Here is a 25,000-nt window from a genome sequence, read left to right as displayed (position 1 = left end):
TGTACTGCACTGCTGTAGCTCTGAGTGCTGGATTATTAGTGTTCGTCTCTTCATGAGAGTAGTGTACTGCACTGCTGTAGCTCTGAGTGCTGGATTATTAGTGTTCGTCTCTTCATGAGAGTAGTGTACTGCACTGCTGTAGCTCTGAGTGCTGGATTATTAGTGTTCGTCTCTTCATGAGAGTAGTGTACTGCACTGCTGTAGCTCTGAGTGCTGGATTATTAGTGCTCATCTCCTCATGAGAGTAGTGTACTGCACTGCTGTAGCTCTGAGTGCTGGATTATTAGTGTTCGTCTCTTCATGAGAGTAGTGTACTGCACTGCTGTAGCTCTGAGTGCTGGATTATTAGTGTTCATCTCTTCATGAGAGTAGTGTACTGCACTGCTGTAGCTCTGAGTGCTGGATTATTAGTGTTCATCTCTTCATGAGAGTAGTGTACTGCACTGCTGTAGCTCTGAGTGCTGGATTATTAGTGTTCGTCTCTTCATGAGAGTAGTGTACTGCACTGCTGTAGCTCTGAGTGCTGGATTATTAGTGTTCATCTCTTCATGAGAGTAGTGTACTGCACTGCTGTAGCTCTGAGTGCTGGATTATTAGTGTTCATCTCTTCATGAGAGTAGTGTACTGCACTGCTGTAGCTCTGAGTGCTGGATTATTAGTGTTCATCTCTTCATGAGAGTAGTGTACTGCACTGCTGTAGCTCTGAGTGCTGGATTATTAGTGTTCGTCTCTTCATGAGAGTAGTGTACTGCACTTGCTGTAGCTCTGAGTGCTGGATTATTAGTGTTCGTCTCTTCATGAGAGTAGTGTACTGCACTGCTGTAGCTCTGAGTGCTGGATTATTAGTGTTCGATCTCTTCATGAGAGTAGTGTACTGCACTGCTGTAGCTCTGAGTGCTGGATTATTAGTGTTCATCTCTTCATGAGAGTAGTGTACTGCACTGCTGTAGCTCTGAGTGCTGGATTATTAGTGTTCATCTCTTCATGAGAGTAGTGTACTGCACTGCTGTAGCTCTGAGTGCTGGATTATTAGTGTTCAGTCTCTTCATGAGAGTAGTGTACTGCACTGCTGTAGCTCTGAGTGCTGGATTATTAGTGTTCGTCTCTTCATGAGAGTAGTGTACTGCACTGCTGTAGCTCTGAGTGCTGGATTATTAGTGTTCATCTCTTCATGAGAGTAGTGTACTGCACTGCTGTAGCTCTGAGTGCTGGATTATTAGTGTTCATCTCTTCATGAGAGTAGTGTACTGCACTGCTGTAGCTCTGAGTGCTGGATTATTAGTGTTCGTCTCTTCATGAGAGTAGTGTACTGCACTGCTGTAGCTCTGAGTGCTGGATTATTAGTGTTCGTCTCTTCATGAGAGTAGTGTACTGCACTGCTGTAGCTCTGAGTGCTGGATTATTAGTGTTCATCTCTTCATGAGAGTAGTGTACTGCACTGCTGTAGCTCTGAGTGCTGGATTATTAGTGTTCGTCTCTTCATGAGAGTAGTGTACTGCACTGCTGTAGCTCTGAGTGCTGGATTATTAGTGTTCGTCTCTTCATGAGTGTAGTGTACTGCACTGCTGTAGCTCTGAGTGCTGGATTATTAGTGTTCATCTCTTCATGAGAGTAGTGTACTGCACTGCTGTAGCTCTGAGTGCTGGATTATTAGTGTTCATCTCTTCATGAGTGTAGTGTACTGCACTGATGTAGCTCTGAGTGCTGGATTATTAGTGTTCGTCTCTTCATGAGAGTAGTGTACTGCACTGCTGTAGCTCTGAGTGCTGGATTATTAGTGTTCATCTCTTCATGAGAGTAGTGTACTGCACTGCTGTAGCTCTGAGTGCTGGATTATTAGTGTTCGTCTCTTCATGAGAGTAGTGTACTGCACTGCTGTAGCTCTGAGTGCTGGATTATTAGTGTTCATCTCTTCATGAGAGTAGTGTACTGCACTGCTGTAGCTCTGAGTGCTGGATTATTAGTGTTCATCTCTTCATGAGAGTAGTGTACTGCACTGCTGTAGCTCTGAGTGCTGGATTATTAGTGTTCGTCTCTTCATGAGAGTAGTGTACTGCACTGCTGTAGCTCTGAGTGCTGGATTATTAGTGTTCGATCTCTTCATGAGAGTAGTGTACTGCACTGCTGTAGCTCTGAGTGCTGGATTATTAGTGTTCATCTCTTCATGAGAGTAGTGTACTGCACTGCTGTAGCTCTGAGTGCTGGATTATTAGTGTTCGTCTCTTCATGAGAGTAGTGTACTGCACTGCTGTAGCTCTGAGTGCTGGATTATTAGTGTTCATCTCTTCATGAGAGTAGTGTACTGCACTGCTGTAGCTCTGAGTGCTGGATTATTAGTGTTCGTCTCTTCATGAGAGTAGTGTACTGCACTGCTGTAGCTCTGAGTGCTGGATTATTAGTGTTCATCTCTTCATGAGAGTAGTGTACTGCACTGCTGTAGCTCTGAGTGCTGGATTATTAGTGTTCATCTCTTCATGAGAGTAGTGTACTGCACTGCTGTAGCTCTGAGTGCTGGATTATTAGTGTTCGTCTCTTCATGAGAGTAGTGTACTGCACTGCTGTAGCTCTGAGTGCTGGATTATTAGTGTTCATCTCTTCATGAGAGTAGTGTACTGCACTGCTGTAGCTCTGAGTGCTGGATTATTAGTGTTCGTCTCTTCATGAGAGTAGTGTACTGCACTGCTGTAGCTCTGAGTGCTGGATTATTAGTGTTCGTCTCTTCATGAGAGTAGTGTACTGCACTGCTGTAGCTCTGAGTGCTGGATTATTAGTGTTCGTCTCTTCATGAGAGTAGTGTACTGCACTGCTGTAGCTCTGAGTGCTGGATTATTAGTGTTCATCTCTTCATGAGAGTAGTGTACTGCACTGCTGTAGCTCTGAGTGCTGGATTATTAGTGTTCGTCTCTTCATGAGAGTAGTGTACTGCACTGCTGTAGCTCTGAGTGCTGGATTATTAGTGTTCGTCTCTTCATGAGAGTAGTGTACTGCACTGCTGTAGCTCTGAGTGCTGGATTATTAGTGTTCGTCTCTTCATGAGAGTAGTGTACTGCACTGCTGTAGCTCTGAGTGCTGGATTATTAGTGTTCGTCTCTTCATGAGAGTAGTGTACTGCACTGCTGTAGCTCTGAGTGCTGGATTATTAGTGTTCGTCTCTTCATGAGAGTAGTGTACTGCACTGCTGTAGCTCTGAGTGCTGGATTATTAGTGTTCAGTCTCTTCATGAGAGTAGTGTACTGCACTGCTGTAGCTCTGAGTGCTGGATTATTAGTGTTCGTCTCTTCATGAGAGTAGTGTACTGCACTGCTGTAGCTCTGAGTGCTGGATTATTAGTGTTCGTCTCTTCATGAGAGTAGTGTACTGCACTGCTGTAGCTCTGAGTGCTGGTTAGTGTCGTCTTAGAGTAGTGTACTGCACTGCTGTAGCTCTGAGTGCTGGATTATTAGTGTTCGGTCTCTGAGTGTATGGACTGCCTGCTGTAGCTGAGTGCTGGATTATTAGTGTCGTCTCTTCATGAGTAGTGTACTGCTGGCTCTGAGTGCTGGATTATTAGTGTTCGTCTCTTCATGAGAGTAGTGTACTGCACTGCTGTAGCTCTGAGTGCTGGATTATTAGTGTTCGTCTCTTCATGAGAGTAGTGTACTGCACTGCTGTAGCTCTGAGTGCTGGATTATTAGTGTTCAGTCTCTTCATGAGAGTAGTGTACTGCACTGCTGTAGCTCTGAGTGCTGGATTATTAGTGTTCGTCTCTTCATGAGAGTAGTGTACTGCACTGCTGTAGCTCTGAGTGCTGGATTATTAGTGTTCGATCTCTTCATGAGAGTAGTGTACTGCACTGCTGTAGCTCTGAGTGCTGGATTATTAGTGTTCGTCTCTTCATGAGAGTAGTGTACTGCACTGCTGTAGCTCTGAGTGCTGGATTATTAGTGTTCGTCTCTTCATGAGAGTAGTGTACTGCACTGCTGTAGCTCTGAGTGCTGGATTATTAGTGTTCGTCTCTTCATGAGAGTAGTGTACTGCACTGCTGTAGCTCTGAGTGCTGGATTATTAGTGTTCGATCTCTTCATGAGAGTAGTGTACTGCACTGCTGTAGCTCTGAGTGCTGGATTATTAGTGTTCTTCTCTTCATGAGAGTAGTGTACTGCACTGCTGTAGCTCTGAGTGCTGGATTATTAGTGTTCATCTCTTCATGAGAGTAGTGTACTGCACTGCTGTAGCTCTGAGTGCTGGATTATTAGTGTTCGTCTCTTCATGAGAGTAGTGTACTGCACTGCTGTAGCTCTGAGTGCTGGATTATTAGTGTTCGTCTCTTCATGAGAGTAGTGTACTGCACTGCTGTAGCTCTGAGTGCTGGATTATTAGTGTTCGTCTCTTCATGAGAGTAGTGTACTGCACTGCTGTAGCTCTGAGTGCTGGATTATTAGTGTTCGTCTCTTCATGAGAGTAGTGTACTGCACTGCTGTAGCTCTGAGTGCTGGATTATTAGTGTTCGTCTCTTCATGAGAGTAGTGTACTGCACTGCTGTAGCTCTGAGTGCTGGATTATTAGTGTTCGTCTCTTCATGAGAGTAGTGTACTGCACTGCTGTAGCTCTGAGTGCTGGATTATTAGTGTTCATCTCTTCATGAGAGTAGTGTACTGCACTGCTGTAGCTCTGAGTGCTGGATTATTAGTGCTCAGTCTCTTCATGAGAGTAGTGTACTGCACTGCTGTAGCTCTGAGTGCTGGATTATTAGTGTTCGTCTCTTCATGAGAGTAGTGTACTGCACTGCTGTAGCTCTGAGTGCTGGATTATTAGTGTTCGTCTCTTCATGAGAGTAGTGTACTGCACTGCTGTAGCTCTGAGTGCTGGATTATTAGTGTTCTTCTCTTCATGAGAGTAGTGTACTGCACTGCTGTAGCTCTGAGTGCTGGATTATTAGTGTTCGTCTCTTCATGAGAGTAGTGTACTGCACTGCTGTAGCTCTGAGTGCTGGATTATTAGTGTTCGTCTCTTCATGAGAGTAGTGTACTGCACTGCTGTAGCTCTGAGTGCTGGATTATTAGTGTTCGTCTCTTCATGAGAGTAGTGTACTGCACTGCTGTAGCTCTGAGTGCTGGATTATTAGTGTTCGTCTCTTCATGAGAGTAGTGTACTGCACTGCTGTAGCTCTGAGTGCTGGATTATTAGTGTTCGTCTCTTCATGAGAGTAGTGTACTGCACTGCTGTAGCTCTGAGTGCTGGATTATTAGTGTTCGTCTCTTCATGAGAGTAGTGTACTGCACTGCTGTAGCTCTGAGTGCTGGATTATTAGTGTTCATCTCTTCATGAGAGTAGTGTACTGCACTGGCTGTATGAGCTCTGAGTGCTGGATTATTAGTGTTCATCTCTTCATGAGAGTAGTGTACTGCACTGCTGTAGCTCTGAGTGCTGGATTATTAGTGTTCGTCTCTTCATGAGAGTAGTGTACTGCACTGCTGTAGCTCTGAGTGCTGGATTATTAGTGTTCGTCTCTTCATGAGAGTAGTGTACTGCACTGCTGTAGCTCTGAGTGCTGGATTATTAGTGTTCGTCTCTTCATGAGAGTAGTGTACTGCACTGCTGTAGCTCTGAGTGCTGGATTATTAGTGTTCGTCTCTTCATGAGAGTAGTGTACTGCACTGCTGTAGCTCTGAGTGCTGGATTATTAGTGTTCGTCTCTTCATGAGAGTAGTGTACTGCACTGCTGTAGCTCTGAGTGCTGGATTATTAGTGTTCATCTCTTCATGAGAGTAGTGTACTGCACTGCTGTAGCTCTGAGTGCTGGATTATTAGTGTTCGTCTCTTCATGAGAGTAGTGTACTGCACTGCTGTAGCTCTGAGTGCTGGATTATTAGTGTTCAGTCTCTTCATGAGAGTAGTGTACTGCACTGCTGTAGCTCTGAGTGCTGGATTATTAGTGTTCATCTCTTCATGAGAGTAGTGTACTGCACTGCTGTAGCTCTGAGTGCTGGATTATTAGTGTTCGTCTCTTCATGAGAGTAGTGTACTGCACTGCTGTAGCTCTGAGTGCTGGATTATTAGTGTTCGTCTCTTCATGAGAGTAGTGTACTGCACTGCTGTAGCTCTGAGTGCTGGATTATTAGTGTTCATCTCTTCATGAGAGTAGTGTACTGCACTGCTGTAGCTCTGAGTGCTGGATTATTAGTGTTCATCTCTTCATGAGAGTAGTGTACTGCACTGCTGTAGCTCTGAGTGCTGGATTATTAGTGTTCGTCTCTTCATGAGAGTAGTGTACTGCACTGCTGTAGCTCTGAGTGCTGGATTATTAGTGTTCATCTCTTCATGAGAGTAGTGTACTGCACTGCTGTAGCTCTGAGTGCTGGATTATTAGTGTTCATCTCTTCATGAGAGTAGTGTACTGCACTGCTGTAGCTCTGAGTGCTGGATTATTAGTGTTCATCTCTTCATGAGAGTAGTGTACTGCACTGCTGTAGCTCTGAGTGCTGGATTATTAGTGTTCATCTCTTCATGAGAGTAGTGTACTGCACTGCTGTAGCTCTGAGTGCTGGATTATTAGTGTTCATCTCTTCATGAGAGTAGTGTACTGCACTGCTGTAGCTCTGAGTGCTGGATTATTAGTGTTCATCTCTTCATGAGAGTAGTGTACTGCACTGCTGTAGCTCTGAGTGCTGGATTATTAGTGTTCATCTCTTCATGAGAGTAGTGTACTGCACTGCTGTAGCTCTGAGTGCTGGATTATTAGTGTTCATCTCTTCATGAGAGTAGTGTACTGCACTGCTGTAGCTCTGAGTGCTGGATTATTAGTGTTCATCTCTTCATGAGAGTAGTGTACTGCACTGCTGTAGCTCTGAGTGCTGGATTATTAGTGTTCAGTCTCTTCATGAGAGTAGTGTACTGCACTGCTGTAGCTCTGAGTGCTGGATTATTAGTGTTCAGTCTCTTCATGAGAGTAGTGTACTGCACTGCTGTAGCTCTGAGTGCTGGATTATTAGTGTTCATCTCTTCATGAGAGTAGTGTACTGCACTGCTGTAGCTCTGAGTGCTGGATTATTAGTGTTCATCTCTTCATGAGAGTAGTGTACTGCACTGCTGTAGCTCTGAGTGCTGGATTATTAGTGTTCATCTCTTCATGAGAGTAGTGTACTGCACTGCTGTAGCTCTGAGTGCTGGATTATTAGTGTTCATCTCTCATGAGAGTAGTGTACTGCACTGCTGTAGCTCTGAGTGCTGGATTATTAGTGTTCATCTCTTCATGAGAGTAGTGTACTGCACTGCTGTAGCTCTGAGTGCTGGATTATTAGTGTTCATCTCTTCATGAGAGTAGTGTACTGCACTGCTGTAGCTCTGAGTGCTGGATTATTAGTGTTCATCTCTTCATGAGAGTAGTGTACTGCACTGCTGTAGCTCTGAGTGCTGGATTATTAGTGTTCAGTCTCTTCATGAGAGTAGTGTACTGCACTGCTGTAGCTCTGAGTGCTGGATTATTAGTGTTCGTCTCTTCATGAGAGTAGTGTACTGCACTGCTGTAGCTCTGAGTGCTGGATTATTAGTGTTCGTCTCTTCATGAGAGTAGTGTACTGCACTGCTGTAGCTCTGAGTGCTGGATTATTAGTGTTCATCTCTTCATGAGAGTAGTGTACTGCACTGCTGTAGCTCTGAGTGCTGGATTATTAGTGTTCGTCTCTTCATGAGAGTAGTGTACTGCACTGCTGTAGCTCTGAGTGCTGGATTATTAGTGTTCATCTCTTCATGAGAGTAGTGTACTGCACTGCTGTAGCTCTGAGTGCTGGATTATTAGTGTTCATCTCTTCATGAGAGTAGTGTACTGCACTGCTGTAGCTCTGAGTGCTGGATTATTAGTGTTCATCTCTTCATGAGAGTAGTGTACTGCACTGCTGTAGCTCTGAGTGCTGGATTATTAGTGTTCATCTCTTCATGAGAGTAGTGTACTGCACTGCTGTAGCTCTGAGTGCTGGATTATTAGTGTTCGTCTCTTCATGAGAGTAGTGTACTGCACTGCTGTAGCTCTGAGTGCTGGATTATTAGTGTTCATCTCTTCATGAGAGTAGTGTACTGCACTGCTGTAGCTCTGAGTGCTGGATTATTAGTGTTCATCTCTTCATGAGAGTAGTGTACTGCACTGCTGTAGCTCTGAGTGCTGGATTATTAGTGTTCGTCTCTTCATGAGAGTAGTGTACTGCACTGCTGTAGCTCTGAGTGCTGGATTATTAGTGTTCATCTCTTCATGAGAGTAGTGTACTGCACTGCTGTAGCTCTGAGTGCTGGATTATTAGTGTTCGTCTCTTCATGAGAGTAGTGTACTGCACTGCTGTAGCTCTGAGTGCTGGATTATTAGTGTTCATCTCTTCATGAGAGTAGTGTACTGCACTGCTGTAGCTCTGAGTGCTGGATTATTAGTGTTCATCTCTTCATGAGAGTAGTGTACTGCACTGCTGTAGCTCTGAGTGCTGGATTATTAGTGTTCATCTCTTCATGAGAGTAGTGTACTGCACTGCTGTAGCTCTGAGTGCTGGATTATTAGTGTTCATCTCTTCATGAGAGTAGTGTACTGCACTGCTGTAGCTCTGAGTGCTGGATTATTAGTGTTCGTCTCTTCATGAGAGTAGTGTACTGCACTGCTGTAGCTCTGAGTGCTGGATTATTAGTGTTCATCTCTTCATGAGAGTAGTGTACTGCACTGCTGTAGCTCTGAGTGCTGGATTATTAGTGTTCATCTCTTCATGAGAGTAGTGTACTGCACTGCTGTAGCTCTGAGTGCTGGATTATTAGTGTTCAGTCTCTTCATGAGAGTAGTGTACTGCACTGCTGTAGCTCTGAGTGCTGGATTATTAGTGTTCATCTCTTCATGAGAGTAGTGTACTGCACTGCTGTAGCTCTGAGTGCTGGATTATTAGTGTTCATCTCTTCATGAGAGTAGTGTACTGCACTGCTGTAGCTCTGAGTGCTGGATTATTAGTGTTCGTCTCTTCATGAGAGTAGTGTACTGCACTGCTGTAGCTCTGAGTGCTGGATTATTAGTGTTCATCTCTTCATGAGAGTAGTGTACTGCACTGCTGTAGCTCTGAGTGCTGGATTATTAGTGTTCGTCTCTTCATGAGAGTAGTGTACTGCACTGCTGTAGCTCTGAGTGCTGGATTATTAGTGTTCATCTCTTCATGAGAGTAGTGTACTGCACTGCTGTAGCTCTGAGTGCTGGATTATTAGTGTTCATCTCTTCATGAGAGTAGTGTACTGCACTGCTGTAGCTCTGAGTGCTGGATTATTAGTGTTCGTCTCCTCATGAGAGTAGTGTACTGCACTGCTGTAGCTCTGAGTGCTGGATTATTAGTGCTCATCTCTTCATGAGAGTAGTGTACTGCACTGCTGTAGCTCTGAGTGCTGGATTATTAGTGTTCATCTCTTCATGAGAGTAGTGTACTGCACTGCTGTAGCTCTGAGTGCTGGATTATTAGTGTTCATCTCTTCATGAGAGTAGTGTACTGCACTGCTGTAGCTCTGAGTGCTGGATTATTAGTGTTCATCTCTTCATGAGAGTAGTGTACTGCACTGCTGTAGCTCTGAGTGCTGGATTATTAGTGTTCATCTCTTCATGAGAGTAGTGTACTGCACTGCTGTAGCTCTGAGTGCTGGATTATTAGTGTTCATCTCTTCATGAGAGTAGTGTACTGCACTGCTGTAGCTCTGAGTGCTGGATTATTAGTGTTCAGTCTCCTTCATGAGAGTAGTGTACTGCACTGCTGTAGCTCTGAGTGCTGGATTATTAGTGTTCATCTCTTCATGAGAGTAGTGTACTGCACTGCTGTAGCTCTGAGTGCTGGATTATTAGTGTTCGTCTCTTCATGAGAGTAGTGTACTGCACTGCTGTAGCTCTGAGTGCTGGATTATTAGTGTTCATCTCTTCATGAGAGTAGTGTACTGCACTGCTGTAGCTCTGAGTGCTGGATTATTAGTGTTCATCTCTTCATGAGAGTAGTGTACTGCACTGCTGTAGCTCTGAGTGCTGGATTATTAGTGTTCGTCTCTTCATGAGAGTAGTGTACTGCACTGCTGTAGCTCTGAGTGCTGGATTATTAGTGTTCATCTCTTCATGAGAGTAGTGTACTGCACTGCTGTAGCTCTGAGTGCTGGATTATTAGTGTTCATCTCTTCATGAGAGTAGTGTACTGCACTGCTGTAGCTCTGAGTGCTGGATTATTAGTGTTCATCTCTTCATGAGAGTAGTGTACTGCACTGCTGTAGCTCTGAGTGCTGGATTATTAGTGTTCATCTCTTCATGAGAGTAGTGTACTGCACTGCTGTAGCTCTGAGTGCTGGATTATTAGTGTTCATCTCTTCATGAGAGTAGTGTACTGCACTGCTGTAGCTCTGAGTGCTGGATTATTAGTGTTCATCTCTTCATGAGAGTAGTGTACTGCACTGCTGTAGCTCTGAGTGCTGGATTATTAGTGTTCATCTCTTCATGAGAGTAGTGTACTGCACTGCTGTAGCTCTGAGTGCTGGATTATTAGTGTTCATCTCTTCATGAGAGTAGTGTACTGCACTGCTGTAGCTCTGAGTGCTGGATTATTAGTGTTCATCTCTTCATGAGAGTAGTGTACTGCACTGCTGTAGCTCTGAGTGCTGGATTATTAGTGTTCGATCTCTTCATGAGAGTAGTGTACTGCACTGCTGTAGCTCTGAGTGCTGGATTATTAGTGTTCGTCTCTTCATGAGAGTAGTGTACTGCACTGCTGTAGCTCTGAGTGCTGGATTATTAGTGTTCATCTCTTCATGAGAGTAGTGTACTGCACTGCTGTAGCTCTGAGTGCTGGATTATTAGTGTTCATCTCTTCATGAGAGTAGTGTACTGCACTGCTGTAGCTCTGAGTGCTGGATTATTAGTGTTCGTCTCTTCATGAGAGTAGTGTACTGCACTGCTGTAGCTCTGAGTGCTGGATTATTAGTGTTCATCTCTTCATGAGAGTAGTGTACTGCACTGCTGTAGCTCTGAGTGCTGGATTATTAGTGTTCATCTCTTCATGAGAGTAGTGTACTGCACTGCTGTAGCTCTGAGTGCTGGATTATTAGTGTTCATCTCTTCATGAGAGTAGTGTACTGCACTGCTGTAGCTCTGAGTGCTGGATTATTAGTGTTCGTCTCTTCATGAGAGTAGTGTACTGCACTGCTGTAGCTCTGAGTGCTGGATTATTAGTGTTCATCTCTTCATGAGAGTAGTGTACTGCACTGCTGTAGCTCTGAGTGCTGGATTATTAGTGTTCATCTCTTCATGAGAGTAGTGTACTGCACTGCTGTAGCTCTGAGTGCTGGATTATTAGTGTTCATCTCTTCATGAGAGTAGTGTACTGCACTGCTGTAGCTCTGAGTGCTGGATTATTAGTGTTCATCTCTTCATGAGAGTAGTGTACTGCACTGCTGTAGCTCTGAGTGCTGGATTATTAGTGTTCGTCTCTTCATGAGAGTAGTGTACTGCACTGCTGTAGCTCTGAGTGCTGGATTATTAGTGTTCATCTCTTCATGAGAGTAGTGTACTGCACTGCTGTAGCTCTGAGTGCTGGATTATTAGTGTTCATCTCTTCATGAGAGTAGTGTACTGCACTGCTGTAGCTCTGAGTGCTGGATTATTAGTGTTCGTCTCTTCATGAGAGTAGTGTACTGCACTGCTGTAGCTCTGAGTGCTGGATTATTAGTGTTCATCTCTTCATGAGAGTAGTGTACTGCACTGCTGTAGCTCTGAGTGCTGGATTATTAGTGTTCATCTCTTCATGAGAGTAGTGTACTGCACTGCTGTAGCTCTGAGTGCTGGATTATTAGTGTTCATCTCTTCATGAGAGTAGTGTACTGCACTGCTGTAGCTCTGAGTGCTGGATTATTAGTGTTCAGTCTCTTCATGAGAGTAGTGTACTGCACTGCTGTAGCTCTGAGTGCTGGATTATTAGTGTTCATCTCTTCATGAGAGTAGTTGTACTGCACTGCTGTAGCTCTGAGTGCTGGATTATTAGTGTTCATCTCTTCATGAGAGTAGTGTACTGCACTGCTGTAGCTCTGAGTGCTGGATTATTAGTGTTCGTCTCTTCATGAGAGTAGTGTACTGCACTGCTGTAGCTCTGAGTGCTGGATTATAGTGTTCGTCTCTTCATGAGAGTAGTGTACTGCACTGCTGTAGCTCTGAGTGCTGGATTATTAGTGTTCGTCTCTTCATGAGAGTAGTGTACTGCACTGCTGTAGCTCTGAGTGCTGGATTATTAGTGTTCGTCTCTTCATGAGAGTAGTGTACTGCACTGCTGTAGCTCTGAGTGCTGGATTATTAGTGTTCAGTCTCTTCATGAGAGTAGTGTACTGCACTGCTGTAGCTCTGAGTGCTGGATTATTAGTGTTCAGTCTCTTCATGAGAGTAGTGTACTGCACTGCTGTAGCTCTGAGTGCTGGATTATTAGTGTTCATCTCTTCATGAGAGTAGTGTACTGCACTGCTGTAGCTCTGAGTGCTGGATTATTAGTGTTCGTCTCTTCATGAGAGTAGTGTACTGCACTGCTGTAGCTCTGAGTGCTGGATTATTAGTGTTCGTCTCTTCATGAGAGTAGTGTACTGCACTGCTGTAGCTCTGAGTGCTGGATTATTAGTGTTCGTCTCTTCATGAGAGTAGTGTACTGCACTGCTGTAGCTCTGAGTGCTGGATTATTAGTGTTCGTCTCTTCATGAGAGTAGTGTACTGCACTGCTGTAGCTCTGAGTGCTGGATTATTAGTGTTCATCTCTTCATGAGAGTAGTGTACTGCACTGCTGTAGCTCTGAGTGCTGGATTATTAGTGTTCGTCTCTTCATGAGAGTAGTGTACTGCACTGCTGTAGCTCTGAGTGCTGGATTATTAGTGTTCGTCTCTTCATGAGAGTAGTGTACTGCACTGCTGTAGCTCTGAGTGCTGGATTATTAGTGTTCATCTCTTCAGAGAGTAGTGTACTGCACTGCTGTAGCTCTGAGTGCTGGATTATTAGTGTTCGTCTCTTCATGAGAGTAGTGTACTGCACTGCTGTAGCTCTGAGTGCTGGATTATTAGTGTTCGTCTCTTCATGAGAGTAGTGTACTGCACTGCTGTAGCTCTGAGTGCTGGATTATTAGTGTTCGTCTCTTCATGAGAGTAGTGTACTGCACTGCTGTAGCTCTGAGTGCTGGATTATTAGTGTTCGTCTCTTCATGAGAGTAGTGTACTGCACTGCTGTAGCTCTGAGTGCTGGATTATTAGTGTTCGATCTCTTCATGAGAGTAGTGTACTGCACTGCTGTAGCTCTGAGTGCTGGATTATTAGTGTTCGTCTCTTCATGAGAGTAGTGTACTGCACTGCTGTAGCTCTGAGTGCTGGATTATTAGTGTTCGTCTCTTCATGAGAGTAGTGTACTGCACTGCTGTAGCTCTGAGTGCTGGATTATTAGTGTTCGTCTCTTCATGAGAGTAGTGTACTGCACTGCTGTAGCTCTGAGTGCTGGATTATTAGTGTTCGTCTCTTCATGAGAGTAGTGTACTGCACTGCTGTAGCTCTGAGTGCTGGATTATTAGTGTTCGTCTCTTCATGAGAGTAGTGTACTGCACTGCTGTAGCTCTGAGTGCTGGATTATTAGTGTTCGTCTCTTCATGAGAGTAGTGTACTGCACTGCTGTAGCTCTGAGTGCTGGATTATTAGTGTTCGTCTCTTCATGAGAGTAGTGTACTGCACTGCTGTAGCTCTGAGTGCTGGATTATTAGTGTTCGTCTCTTCATGAGAGTAGTGTACTGCACTGCTGTAGCTCTGAGTGCTGGATTATTAGTGTTCGTCTCTTCATGAGAGTAGTGTACTGCACTGCTGTAGCTCTGAGTGCTGGATTATTAGTGTTCGTCTCTTCATGAGAGTAGTGTACTGCACTGCTGTAGCTCTGAGTGCTGGATTATTAGTGTTCGTCTCTTCATGAGAGTAGTGTACTGCACTGCTGTAGCTCTGAGTGCTGGATTATTAGTGTTCGTCTCTTCATGAGAGTAGTGTACTGCACTGCTGTAGCTCTGAGTGCTGGATTATTAGTGTTCGTCTCTTCATGAGAGTAGTGTACTGCACTGCTGTAGCTCTGAGTGCTGGATTATTAGTGTTCGTCTCTTCATGAGAGTAGTGTACTGCACTGCTGTAGCTCTGAGTGCTGGATTATTAGTGTTCGTCTCTTCATGAGAGTAGTGTACTGCACTGCTGTAGCTCTGAGTGCTGGATTATTAGTGTTCGTCTCTTCATGAGAGTAGTGTACTGCACTGCTGTAGCTCTGAGTGCTGGATTATTAGTGTTCGTCTCTTCATGAGAGTAGTGTACTGCACTGCTGTAGCTCTGAGTGCTGGATTATTAGTGTTCGTCTCTTCATGAGAGTAGTGTACTGCACTGCTGTAGCTCTGAGTGCTGGATTATTAGTGTTCGTCTCTTCATGAGAGTAGTGTACTGCACTGCTGTAGCTCTGAGTGCTGGATTATTAGTGTTCGTCTCTTCATGAGAGTAGTGTACTGCACTGCTGTAGCTCTGAGTGCTGGATTATTAGTGTTCGTCTCTTCATGAGAGTAGTGTACTGCACTGCTGTAGCTCTGAGTGCTGGATTATTAGTGTTCGTCTCTTCATGAGAGTAGTGTACTGCACTGCTGTAGCTCTGAGTGCTGGATTATTAGTGTTCATCTCTCATGAGAGTAGTGTACTGCACTGCTGTAGCTCTGAGTGCTGGATTATTAGTGTTCATCTCTTCATGAGAGTAGTGTACTGCACTGCTGTAGCTCTGAGTGCTGGATTATTAGTGTTCGTCTCTTCATGAGAGTAGTGTACTGCACTGCTGTAGCTCTGAGTGCTGGATTATTAGTGTTCGTCTCTTCATGAGAGTAGTGTACTGCACTGCTGTAGCTCTGAGTGCTGGATTATTAGTGTTCGTCTCTTCATGAGAGTAGTGTACTGCACTGCTGTAGCTCTGAGTGCTGGATTATTAGTGTTCATCTCCTCATGAGAGTAGTGTACTGCACTGCTGTAGCTCTGAGTGCTGGATTATTAGTGTTCGTCTCTTCATGAGAGTAGTGTACTGCACTGCTGTAGCTCTGAGTGCTGGATTATTAGTGTTCGTCTCTTCATGAGAGTAGTGTACTGCACTGCTGTAGCTCTGAGTGCTGGATTATTAGTGTTCGTCTCTTCATGAGAGTAGTGTACTGCACTGCTGTAGCTCTGAGTGCTGGATTATTAGTGTTCGTCTCTTCATGAGAGTAGTGTACTGCACTGCTGTAGCTCTGAGTGCTGGATTATTAGTGTTCGTCTCCTCATGAGAGTAGTGTACTGCACTGCTGTAGCTCTGAGTGCTGGATTATTAGTGTTCGTCTCTTCATGAGAGTAGTGTACTGCACTGCTGTAGCTCTGAGTGCTGGATTATTAGTGTTCGTCTCCTCATGAGAGTAGTGTACTGCACTGCTGTAGCTCTGAGTGCTGGATTATTAGTGTTCGTCTCCTCATGAGAGTAGTGTACTGCACTGCTGTAGCTCTGAGTGCTGGATTATTAGTGTTCGTCTCTTCATGAGAGTAGTGTACTGCACTGCTGTAGCTCTGAGTGCTGGATTATTAGTGTTCGTCTCTCATGAGAGTAGTGTACTGCACTGCTGTAGCTCTGAGTGCTGGATTATTAGTGTTCATCTCTTCATGAGAGTAGTGTACTGCACTGCTGTAGCTCTGAGTGCTGGATTATTAGTGCTCATCTCTTCATGAGAGTAGTGTACTGCACTGCTGTAGCTCTGAGTGCTGGATTATTAGTGTTCGTCTCTTCATGAGAGTAGTGTACTGCACTGCTGTAGCTCTGAGTGCTGGATTATTAGTGTTCATCTCTTCATGAGAGTAGTGTACTGCACTGCTGTAGCTCTGAGTGCTGGATTATTAGTGTTCGTCTCTTCATGAGAGTAGTGTACTGCACTGCTGTAGCTCTGAGTGCTGGATTATTAGTGTTCGTCTCTTCATGAGAGTAGTGTACTGCACTGCTGTAGCTCTGAGTGCTGGATTATTAGTGTTCATCTCTTCATGAGAGTAGTGTACTGCACTGCTGTAGCTCTGAGTGCTGGATTATTAGTGTTCGTCTCCTCATGAGAGTAGTGTACTGCACTGCTGTAGCTCTGAGTGCTGTATTATTAGTGTTCGTCTCTTCATGAGAGTAGTGTACTGCACTGCTGTAGCTCTGAGTGCTGGATTATTAGTGTTCATCTCTTCATGAGAGTAGTGTACTGCACTGCTGTAGCTCTGAGTGCTGGATTATTAGTGTTCATCTCTTCATGAGAGTAGTGTACTGCACTGCTGTAGCTCTGAGTGCTGGATTATTAGTGCTCATCTCTTCATGAGTGTAGTGTACTGCACTGCTGTAGCTCTGAGTGCTGGATTATTAGTGTTCGTCTCTTCATGAGAGTAGTGTACTGCACTGCTGTAGCTCTGAGTGCTGGATTATTAGTGTTCGTCTCTTCATGAGAGTAGTGTACTGCACTGCTGTAGCTCTGAGTGCTGGATTATTAGTGTTCGTCTCTTCATGAGAGTAGTGTACTGCACTGCTGTAGCTCTGAGTGCTGGATTATTAGTGTTCGTCTCTTCATGAGAGTAGTGTACTGCACTGCTGTAGCTCTGAGTGCTGGATTATTAGTGTTCGTCTCTTCATGAGAGTAGTGTACTGCACTGCTGTAGCTCTGAGTGCTGGATTATTAGTGCTCATCTCTTCATGAGAGTAGTGTACTGCACTGCTGTAGCTCTGAGTGCTGGATTATTAGTGTTCGTCTCTTCATGAGAGTAGTGTACTGCACTGCTGTAGCTCTGAGTGCTGGATTATTAGTGTTCGTCTCTTCATGAGAGTAGTGTACTGCACTGCTGTAGCTCTGAGTGCTGGATTATTAGTGTTCGTCTCTTCATGAGTGTAGTGTACTGCACTGCTGTAGCTCTGAGTGCTGGATTATTAGTGTTCGTCTCTTCATGAGAGTAGTGTACTGCACTGCTGTAGCTCTGAGTGCTGGATTATTAGTGTTCGTCTCTTCATGAGAGTAGTGTACTGCACTGCTGTAGCTCTGAGTGCTGGATTATTAGTGTTCGTCTCTTCATGAGTGTAGTGTACTGCACTGCTGTAGCTCTGAGTGCTGGATTATTAGTGTTCGTCTCTTCATGAGAGTAGTGTACTGCACTGCTGTAGCTCTGAGTGCTGGATTATTAGTGTTCGTCTCTTCATGAGAGTAGTGTACTGCACTGCTGTAGCTCTGAGTGCTGGATTATTAGTGCTCATCTCTTCATGAGAGTAGTGTACTGCACTGCTGTAGCTCTGAGTGCTGGATTATTAGTGTTCGTCTCTTCATGAGAGTAGTGTACTGCACTGCTGTAGCTCTGAGTGCTGGATTATTAGTGTTCATCTCTTCATGAGAGTAGTGTACTGCACTGCTGTAGCTCTGAGTGCTGGATTATTAGTGTTCGTCTCTTCATGAGAGTAGTGTACTGCACTGCTGTAGCTCTGAGTGCTGGATTATTAGTGTTCGTCTCTTCATGAGAGTAGTGTACTGCACTGCTGTAGCTCTGAGTGCTGGATTATTAGTGTTCGTCTCTTCATGAGAGTAGTGTACTGCACTGCTGTAGCTCTGAGTGCTGGATTATTAGTGTTCATCTCTTCATGAGAGTAGTGTACTGCACTGCTGTAGCTCTGAGTGCTGGATTATTAGTGTTCATCTCTTCATGAGAGTAGTGTACTGCACTGCTGTAGCTCTGAGTGCTGGATTATTAGTGTTCATCTCTTCATGAGAGTAGTGTACTGCACTGCTGTAGCTCTGAGTGCTGGATTATTAGTGTTCGTCTCTTCATGAGAGTAGTGTACTGCACTGCTGTAGCTCTGAGTGCTGGATTATTAGTGCTCATCTCTTCATGAGAGTAGTGTACTGCACTGCTGTAGCTCTGAGTGCTGGATTATTAGTGTTCGTCTCTTCATGAGAGTAGTGTACTGCACTGCTGTAGCTCTGAGTGCTGGATTATTAGTGTTCATCTCTTCATGAGAGTAGTGTACTGCACTGCTGTAGCTCTGAGTGCTGGATTATTAGTGTTCATCTCTTCATGAGAGTAGTGTACTGCACTGCTGTAGCTCTGAGTGCTGGATTATTAGTGTTCATCTCTTCATGAGAGTAGTGTACTGCACTGCTGTAGCTCTGAGTGCTGGATTATTAGTGTTCATCTCTTCATGAGAGTAGTGTACTGCACTGCTGTAGCTCTGAGTGCTGGATTATTAGTGTCCATCTCTTCATGAGAGTAGTGTACTGCACTGCTGTAGCTCTGAGTGCTGGATTATTAGTGTTCATCTCTTCATGAGAGTAGTGTACTGCACTGCTGTAGCTCTGAGTGCTGGATTATTAGTGTTCATCTCTTCATGAGAGTAGTGTACTGCACTGCTGTAGCTCTGAGTGCTGGATTATTAGTGTTCATCTCTTCATGAGAGTAGTGTACTGCACTGCTGTAGCTCTGAGTGCTGGATTATTAGTGTTCATCTCTTCATGAGAGTAGTGTACTGCACTGCTGTAGCTCTGAGTGCTGGATTATTAGTGTTCGTCTCTTCATGAGAGTAGTGTACTGCACTGCTGTAGTTCTGAACTGTGTTCTGGTGTTCTCAGATCTTCTCCACGCCTCAGTATCACCCGAAGAGTCAGCCGTTCGTGGACCACGTGCTCACCTTCACTATCGCAGACCACAGAGTGTGGTTCAGGAACTACCAGGTGTTCATCTCACTCACTCACTCACTCACTCACTCACTCACTCACTCACTCACTCACTCACTCACTCACTCACTCACTCACTCACTCACTCACTCACCCACCCGTGTGTGTGAACTCTCTCTCTCCACAGATCATTGAGGAAGACGCGTCTCTGGTGGAGATCGGCCCTCGTTTCGTCCTGAACCTCATCAAGATCTTCCAGGGGAGCTTCGGTGGACCGACACTATACGAGAACCCTCACTACCAGCCCCCCAATACTGTAAGAGCTCTTCCTCACTCCTCCTCTTCCTCACTACCAGCCCCCCAATACTGTAAGAGCTCTTCCTCACTCCTCCTCTTCCTCACTACCAGCCCCCCAATACTGTAAGAGCTCTTCCTCACTCCTCCTCTTCCTCACTACCAGCCCCCCAATACTGTAAGAGCTCTTCCTCACTCCTCCTCTTCCTCACTACCAGCCCCCCAATACTGTAAGAGCTCTTCCTCACTCCTCCTCTTCCTCACTCCTCCTCTTCCTCACTACCAGCCCCCAAATACTGTAAGAGCTCTTCCTCACTCCTCCTCTTCCTCACTCCTCCTCTTCCTCACTCCTCCTCTTCCTCACTACCAGCCCCCCAATACTGTAAGAGCTCTTCCTCACTCCTCCTCTTCCTCACTCCTCCTCTTCCTCACTACCAGCCCCCCAATACTGTAAGAGCTCTTCCTCACTCCTCCTCTTCCTCACTCCTCCTCTTCCTCACTACCAGCCCCCAATACTGTAAGAGCTCTTCCTCACTCCTCCTCTTCCTCACTCCTCCTCTTCCTCACTACCAGCCCCCCAATACTGTAAGAGCTCTTCCTCACTCCTCCTCTTCCTCACTCCTCCTCTTCCTCACTACCAGCCCCCAATACTGTAAGAGCTCTTCCTCACTCCTCCTCTTCCTCACTCCTCCTCTTCCTCACTACCAGCCCCCCAATACTGTAAGAGCTCTTCCTCACTCCTCCTCTTCCTCACTCCTCCTCTTCCTCACTACCAGCCCCCAATACTGTAAGAGCTCTTCCTCACTCCTCCTCTTCCTCACTACCAGCCCCCCAATACTGTAAGAGCTCTTCCTCACTCATCCTTCCTCACTACCAGCCCCCCAATACTGTAAGAGCTCTTCCTCACTCCTCCTCTTCATCACTCCTCCTCTTCCTCACTCCTCCTCTTCCTCACTACCAGCCCCCCAATACTGTAAGAGCTCTTCCTCACTCCTCCTCTTCCTCACTCCTCCTCTTCCTCACTACCAGCCCCCCAATACTGTAAGAGCTCTTCATCACTCCTCCTCTTCATCACTCCTCTTCCTCACCCCTCCTCTTCCTCACTTCCAGCCCCCAATACTGTAAGAGCTCTTCCTCACTCCTCCTCTTCCTCACTACCAGCCCCCAATACTGTAAGAGCTCTTCCTCACTCCTCTTCCTCACTACCAGCCACCAATACTGTAAGAGCTCTTCCTCACTCCTCCTCTTCCTCACTCCTCCTTCCTCACTACCAGCCCCCAATACTGTAAGAGCTCTTCCTCACTCCTCTTCCTCACTCCTCCTCTTCCTCACTCCTCTTCCTCCTCACTCTTCCTCACTCCTCTTCCTCCTCACTCCTCTTCCTCACTCCTCCTTCTCTTCCTCACTCCTCTTCCTTCACTCCTCCTCTTCCTCACTCCTCCTCTTCCTCACTCCTCCTCTTCCTCACTCCTCCTCTTCCTCACTACCAGCCCCCAATACTGTAAGAGCTCTATCACTCCTCCTCACTCCTCCTCCTCTTCCTCACTCCTCTTCATCACTCCTCCTCTTCCTCATTACCTCCTCTTCCTCACTCCTCTTCCTCACTCCTCACTCCTCTTCCTCACTCCTCTTCCTCACTCCTCTTCCTCCTCACTCCTCTTCCTCCTCACTCCTCCTCCTCTTCCTTCTCACTCCTCCTCTTCCTCACTCCTCCTCTTCCTCACTACCAGCCCCCCAATACTGTAAGAGCTCTTTATCATCACTCCTCCTCACTCCTCCTAATCTTCCTCACTCCTCCACTTCCTCACTCCTCTTCATCACTTCTCCTCTTCCTCATTACCAGCCCCCAATACTGTAAGAGCTCTTTATCATCATCACTCCTCCTCTTCACTCCTCCTCTTCACTCCTCTTCTTCCTCACTCTTCTTCCACACTCCTCCTCTTCCTCACTCCTCCTCCTCCTCTTCCTCACTCCTCCTCTTCCTCACTACCAGCCCCCCAATACTGTAAGAGCTCTTCCTCACTCCTCTTCCTCCTCACTCCTCCTCTTCCTCACTCCTCCTCCTCTTCCTCACTCCTCCTCTTCATCACTACCAGCCCCCAATACTGTAAGAGCTCTTCCTCACTCCTCCTCTTCCTCACCCCTCCTCTTCCTCACTTCCAGCCCCCCAATACTGTAAGAGCTCTTCCTCACTCCTCCTCTTCCTCACTCCTCCTCCTCTTCCTCACTCCTCCTCTTCATCACTACCAGCCCCCAATACTGTAAGAGCTCTTCCTCACTCCTCCTCTTCCTCACCCCTCCTCTTCCTCACTTCCAGCCCCCAATACTGTAAGAGCTCTTCCTCACTCCTCCTCTTCCTCACTCCTCTTCCTCACTCCTCCTCCTCTTCCTCACTCCTCCTCTTCCTCACTACCAGCCCCCCAATACTGTAAGAGCTCTTCCTCACTCCTCCTCTTCCTCACTACCAGCCCCCAATACTGTAAGAGCTCTTCCTCACTCCTCCTCTTCCTCCCTACCAGCCCCCCAATACTGTAAGAGCTCTTCCTCACTCCTCCTCTTCCTCACTCCTCCTCTTCCTCACTACCAGCCCCCCAATACTGTAAGAGCTCTTCCTCGCTCCTCCTCTTCCTCACTCCTCCTCTTCCTCACTCCTCCTCTTCCTCACTCCTCCTCTTCCTCACTACCAGCCCCCCAATAGTGTAAGAGCTCTTCCTCACTCATCCTTCCTCACTACCAGCCCCCAATACTGTAAGAGCTCTTCCTCACTCCTCCTCTTCCTCACTCCTCCTCTTCCTCACTACCAGCCCCCCAATACTGTAAGAGCTCTTCCTCACTCCTCTTCATCACTCCTCCTCTTCCTCACCCCTCCTCTTCCTCACTTCCAGCCCCCCAATACTGTAAGAGCTCTTCCTCACTCCTCCTCTTCCTCACTACCAGCCCCCCAATACTGTAAGAGCTCTTTATCATCACTCCTCCTCACTCCTCCTCCTCTTCCTCACTCCTCTTCATCACTCCTCCTCTTCCTCATTACCAGCCCCCAATACTGTATGAGCTCTTTATCATCATCACTCCTCCTCTTCACTCATCTTCTTCCTCACTCTTCTTCCACACTCCTCTTCCTCACTCCTCCTCTTCCTCACTCCTCTTCCTCACTCCTCCTCTTCTTCACTCCTCCTCCTCTTCCTCACTCCTTCTCTTCCTTGCTACCAGCCCCCCAATACTGTAAGAGCTCTTCCTCACTCCTCTTCCTCCTCACTCCTCCTCTTCCTCACTCCTCCTCTTCCTCACTCCTCCTCCTCTTCCTCACTCCTCCTCTTCCTCACTACCAGCCCCCAATACTGTAAGAGCTCTTCCTCACTCCTCCTCTTCCTCACCCCTCCTCTTCCTCACTTCCAGCTCCCCAATACTGTAAGAGCTCTTCCTCACTCCTCCTCTTCCTCACTCCTCCTCTTCCTCACTTCCAGCTCCCCAATACTGTAAGAGCTCTTCCTCACTCCTCCTCTTCCTCACTCCTCCTCTTCCTCACTACCAGCCCCCCAATACTGTAAGAGCTCTTCCTCACTCCTCCTCTTCCTCCTCCTCCTCCTCTTCCTCCTCCTCCTCCTCCTCCTCCTCCTCTTCCTCCTCCTCCTCCTCCTCCTCTTCCTCCTCCTCCTCTTCCTCCTCCTCCTCCTCCTCCTCCTCCTCTTCCTCCTCCTCTTCCTCCTCCTCCTCCTCCTCCTCCTCCTCTTCCTCCTCCTCCTCTTCCTCCTCCTCCTCCTCCTCCTCCTCCTCTTCCTCCTCCTCTTCCTCCTCCTCCTCCTCCTCCTCCTCCTCTTCCTCCTCCTCCTCTTCCTCCTCCTCCTCTTCCTCCTCCTCCTCCTCCTCCTCCTCCTCCTCCTCCTCCTCCTCCTCCTCACACTGAAGTTGGCCCTGAGTTATGGAATAGCCTACCGGCTTACATCAGATCCACACAAATTTTCTCCATTTTTAAATCCACCTTGAAAACGTATATATTTTTCAATTGCTTTCAACATTTCTTGATTATCATTTTAATATTTTACCTTAGTTCATAGGTTATGTGTTTTATTGTTCTTTATTTTGCTTTACTGTTTTGTGTATTCTATATTATTGTTTGTTTCCTTGGCTATTGTAAAACGCGTTGGTCAACACCAGTAGTTTTTAAACGTGCTATATGAATAACACTGTATTGTGTGTGTGTATGTGTGCTATATGAATAACACTGTATTGTGTGTGTGTATGTGTGCTATATGAATAACACTGTATTGTGTGTGTGTGTGTAGCACCGGCGGATGATCCGGCTGGCCACGGCCCACAGGCAGAAGGAGAGGCAGATGGTGAAGGAGATCCGCAAGGAGAAGCGCTCAGAGGAACAGGAAGTGATGCGGCAGGATGTGACAGACGACGTGTTCCTGACGCCGGCGGATCCCAAACCGGCTCAGATCCAGCTGGAGGCCCCCGAACCCCAGGGCCAGAAGAAGAAGAAGCTCAGCGAGCTCAAGAAGAAGAAGCTGATGAAGCGCAAGGGCCTGCGATGATCTCGTTATCTTCATGCTCCTGTTTATCTGTTAACAATGTGTTAATAAAGCTTTTTTATTAAAGTTCAAAGATGTGTTGATTCTGATTCATCAAGGTCTGTGAAACAAATACACAAGATTATGACACTATAACTCAATAATGACCATTTAAAAAGTTAAAACTGACATATGTTTGAATGATTATATAAGGTTTTATCAAAAGCAGCTGCAAACATTATTCACAGAGAGCTCAATGAAGCTGTATCTCTTACTGGTTGTATTGAATCATTTCTTGGGTTAGTACAGATATCTGGAGTGTGTGAATCATTTCTTGGGTTAGTACAGATATCTGGAGTGTGTTTGTGCCTTAAGCTGCGCGCCGGAACCACTTGCTCATGTTCTTTGTTTCCGGTCGGACTGTTTAGTGGCAGGACCGGAAACATGGCGTTCAACTTCGGCGGCGCGACAGGCAACGCGAGTGAGTGGAATTAATCTATTTCTTGAATCCTGATAAACATTCATAGTTTCATCTCAAAAGCTGTCGAGTATATTCGTAAAGTGGCACATCTCTAAGAACTGTGTTCTCGCTGATTGATGGGAGCAGCCGCTGACTGAGCGCACGAGACGCGTCTCATTATCGTGTTATTTCAGCTGTTGCCGCCGATCGGTGTGTTCATGAGTGCGCTGTGGTGTTGATGATGATGATGATGATGATGATGATAAAGACACTCTAGGCTTCTCATTTAAATCATTCACATCCACTTCGTTTTGTTTCGGCGCTTCAACAACAACAACAACAACGTCGCGTGAGGCTTCGGTTAAACTCGCGCGAATCATCATCATCATCATCATCATCAGCTGGGCTGCGTCCGAAATCGCATATTCTCTACCTAACCCTTATTTTGAGTAAGTAATTACTTCACGACCGCTAAACAAGTATGTTCTTCTACATAGTATAGATGCGTTCCGTTCGACAGAGTCCCTGCGCAGTGTCCACTGCTCCCTACTCCCTAACACGGGAACTTCAGTTTAAGTGGACTAGGGTTAGGGTAAGTTAGGGTTAGAGTGTGTGAGGTTAGGGTAAGTTAGGGTTAGTGTGTGTGAGGTTAGGGTAAGTTAGGGTTAAGGCTGATTTATACTTCTGCGTCGGACCTACGCCGGAGCCTCTACGCTGTAGGCAACGCGTTGGTTTTCATTTATACTTCTGCGTCGTTGTCCGCGTTGACGCGCGCAGAGGGAGCATGTGAAACCCGAGGGAGCGGTCCTAGCAGACCAATCACAGCGCTTGCGTCCACGTAGAGTTGACGCATTGTTACATTTTTGGAGAGGTGCACGTCAGGGTACGCGCGCTACACACAGCCTACGACGTAGCTACGGCGGCAGTTCGACGCAGAAGTATAAATAGGCCTTAGAGTAGGGTTAGGGTTAGAGTAGGGTTAGAGTAGGGTTAGGGTAAGTGGACTTCGCTGACAACAGTCGCTCATCTGGACGCCCTGCAACGTCATC

At 46.2% G+C, this 25,000-nt stretch overlaps 2 protein-coding genes across 2 annotated transcripts in view; both read left to right on the top strand.

The window, feature by feature from the left end:
• bxdc2 (brix domain containing 2) overlaps positions 1–23,594 on the top strand; it is a gene marked incomplete at its 5' end in the record, with an annotated part of 30,879 nt that extends 7,285 nt beyond the window's left edge. The window contains 3 exons of the mRNA XM_079847290.1: positions 18,639–18,740; positions 18,871–18,999; positions 23,261–23,594. Of these exons, the coding sequence (XP_079703416.1) occupies positions 18,639–18,740; positions 18,871–18,999; positions 23,261–23,515 (486 nt within the window). The 3' untranslated portion in view covers positions 23,516–23,594. The remainder of the gene's footprint in view (positions 1–18,638; positions 18,741–18,870; positions 19,000–23,260) is intronic.
• A 297-nt stretch (positions 23,595–23,891) lies between these two features.
• The window catches only part of nup54 (nucleoporin 54), a 26,574-nt gene continuing 25,465 nt past the window's right edge, over positions 23,892–25,000 (top strand). The window contains 1 exon segment of the mRNA XM_079898498.1: positions 23,892–23,972. Within this exon segment, the coding sequence (XP_079754624.1) occupies positions 23,936–23,972 (37 nt within the window). The 5' untranslated portion in view covers positions 23,892–23,935.

The sequence above is a fragment of the Squalius cephalus genome, assembly GCF_949319135.1.
Source record: "Squalius cephalus genome assembly, chromosome: 17".
NCBI classification, from domain to species: domain Eukaryota; kingdom Metazoa; phylum Chordata; class Actinopteri; order Cypriniformes; family Leuciscidae; genus Squalius; species Squalius cephalus.
Note: the sequence above shows the minus strand (reverse complement) of the source record. Positions and strands in the feature narration are given on the sequence as shown.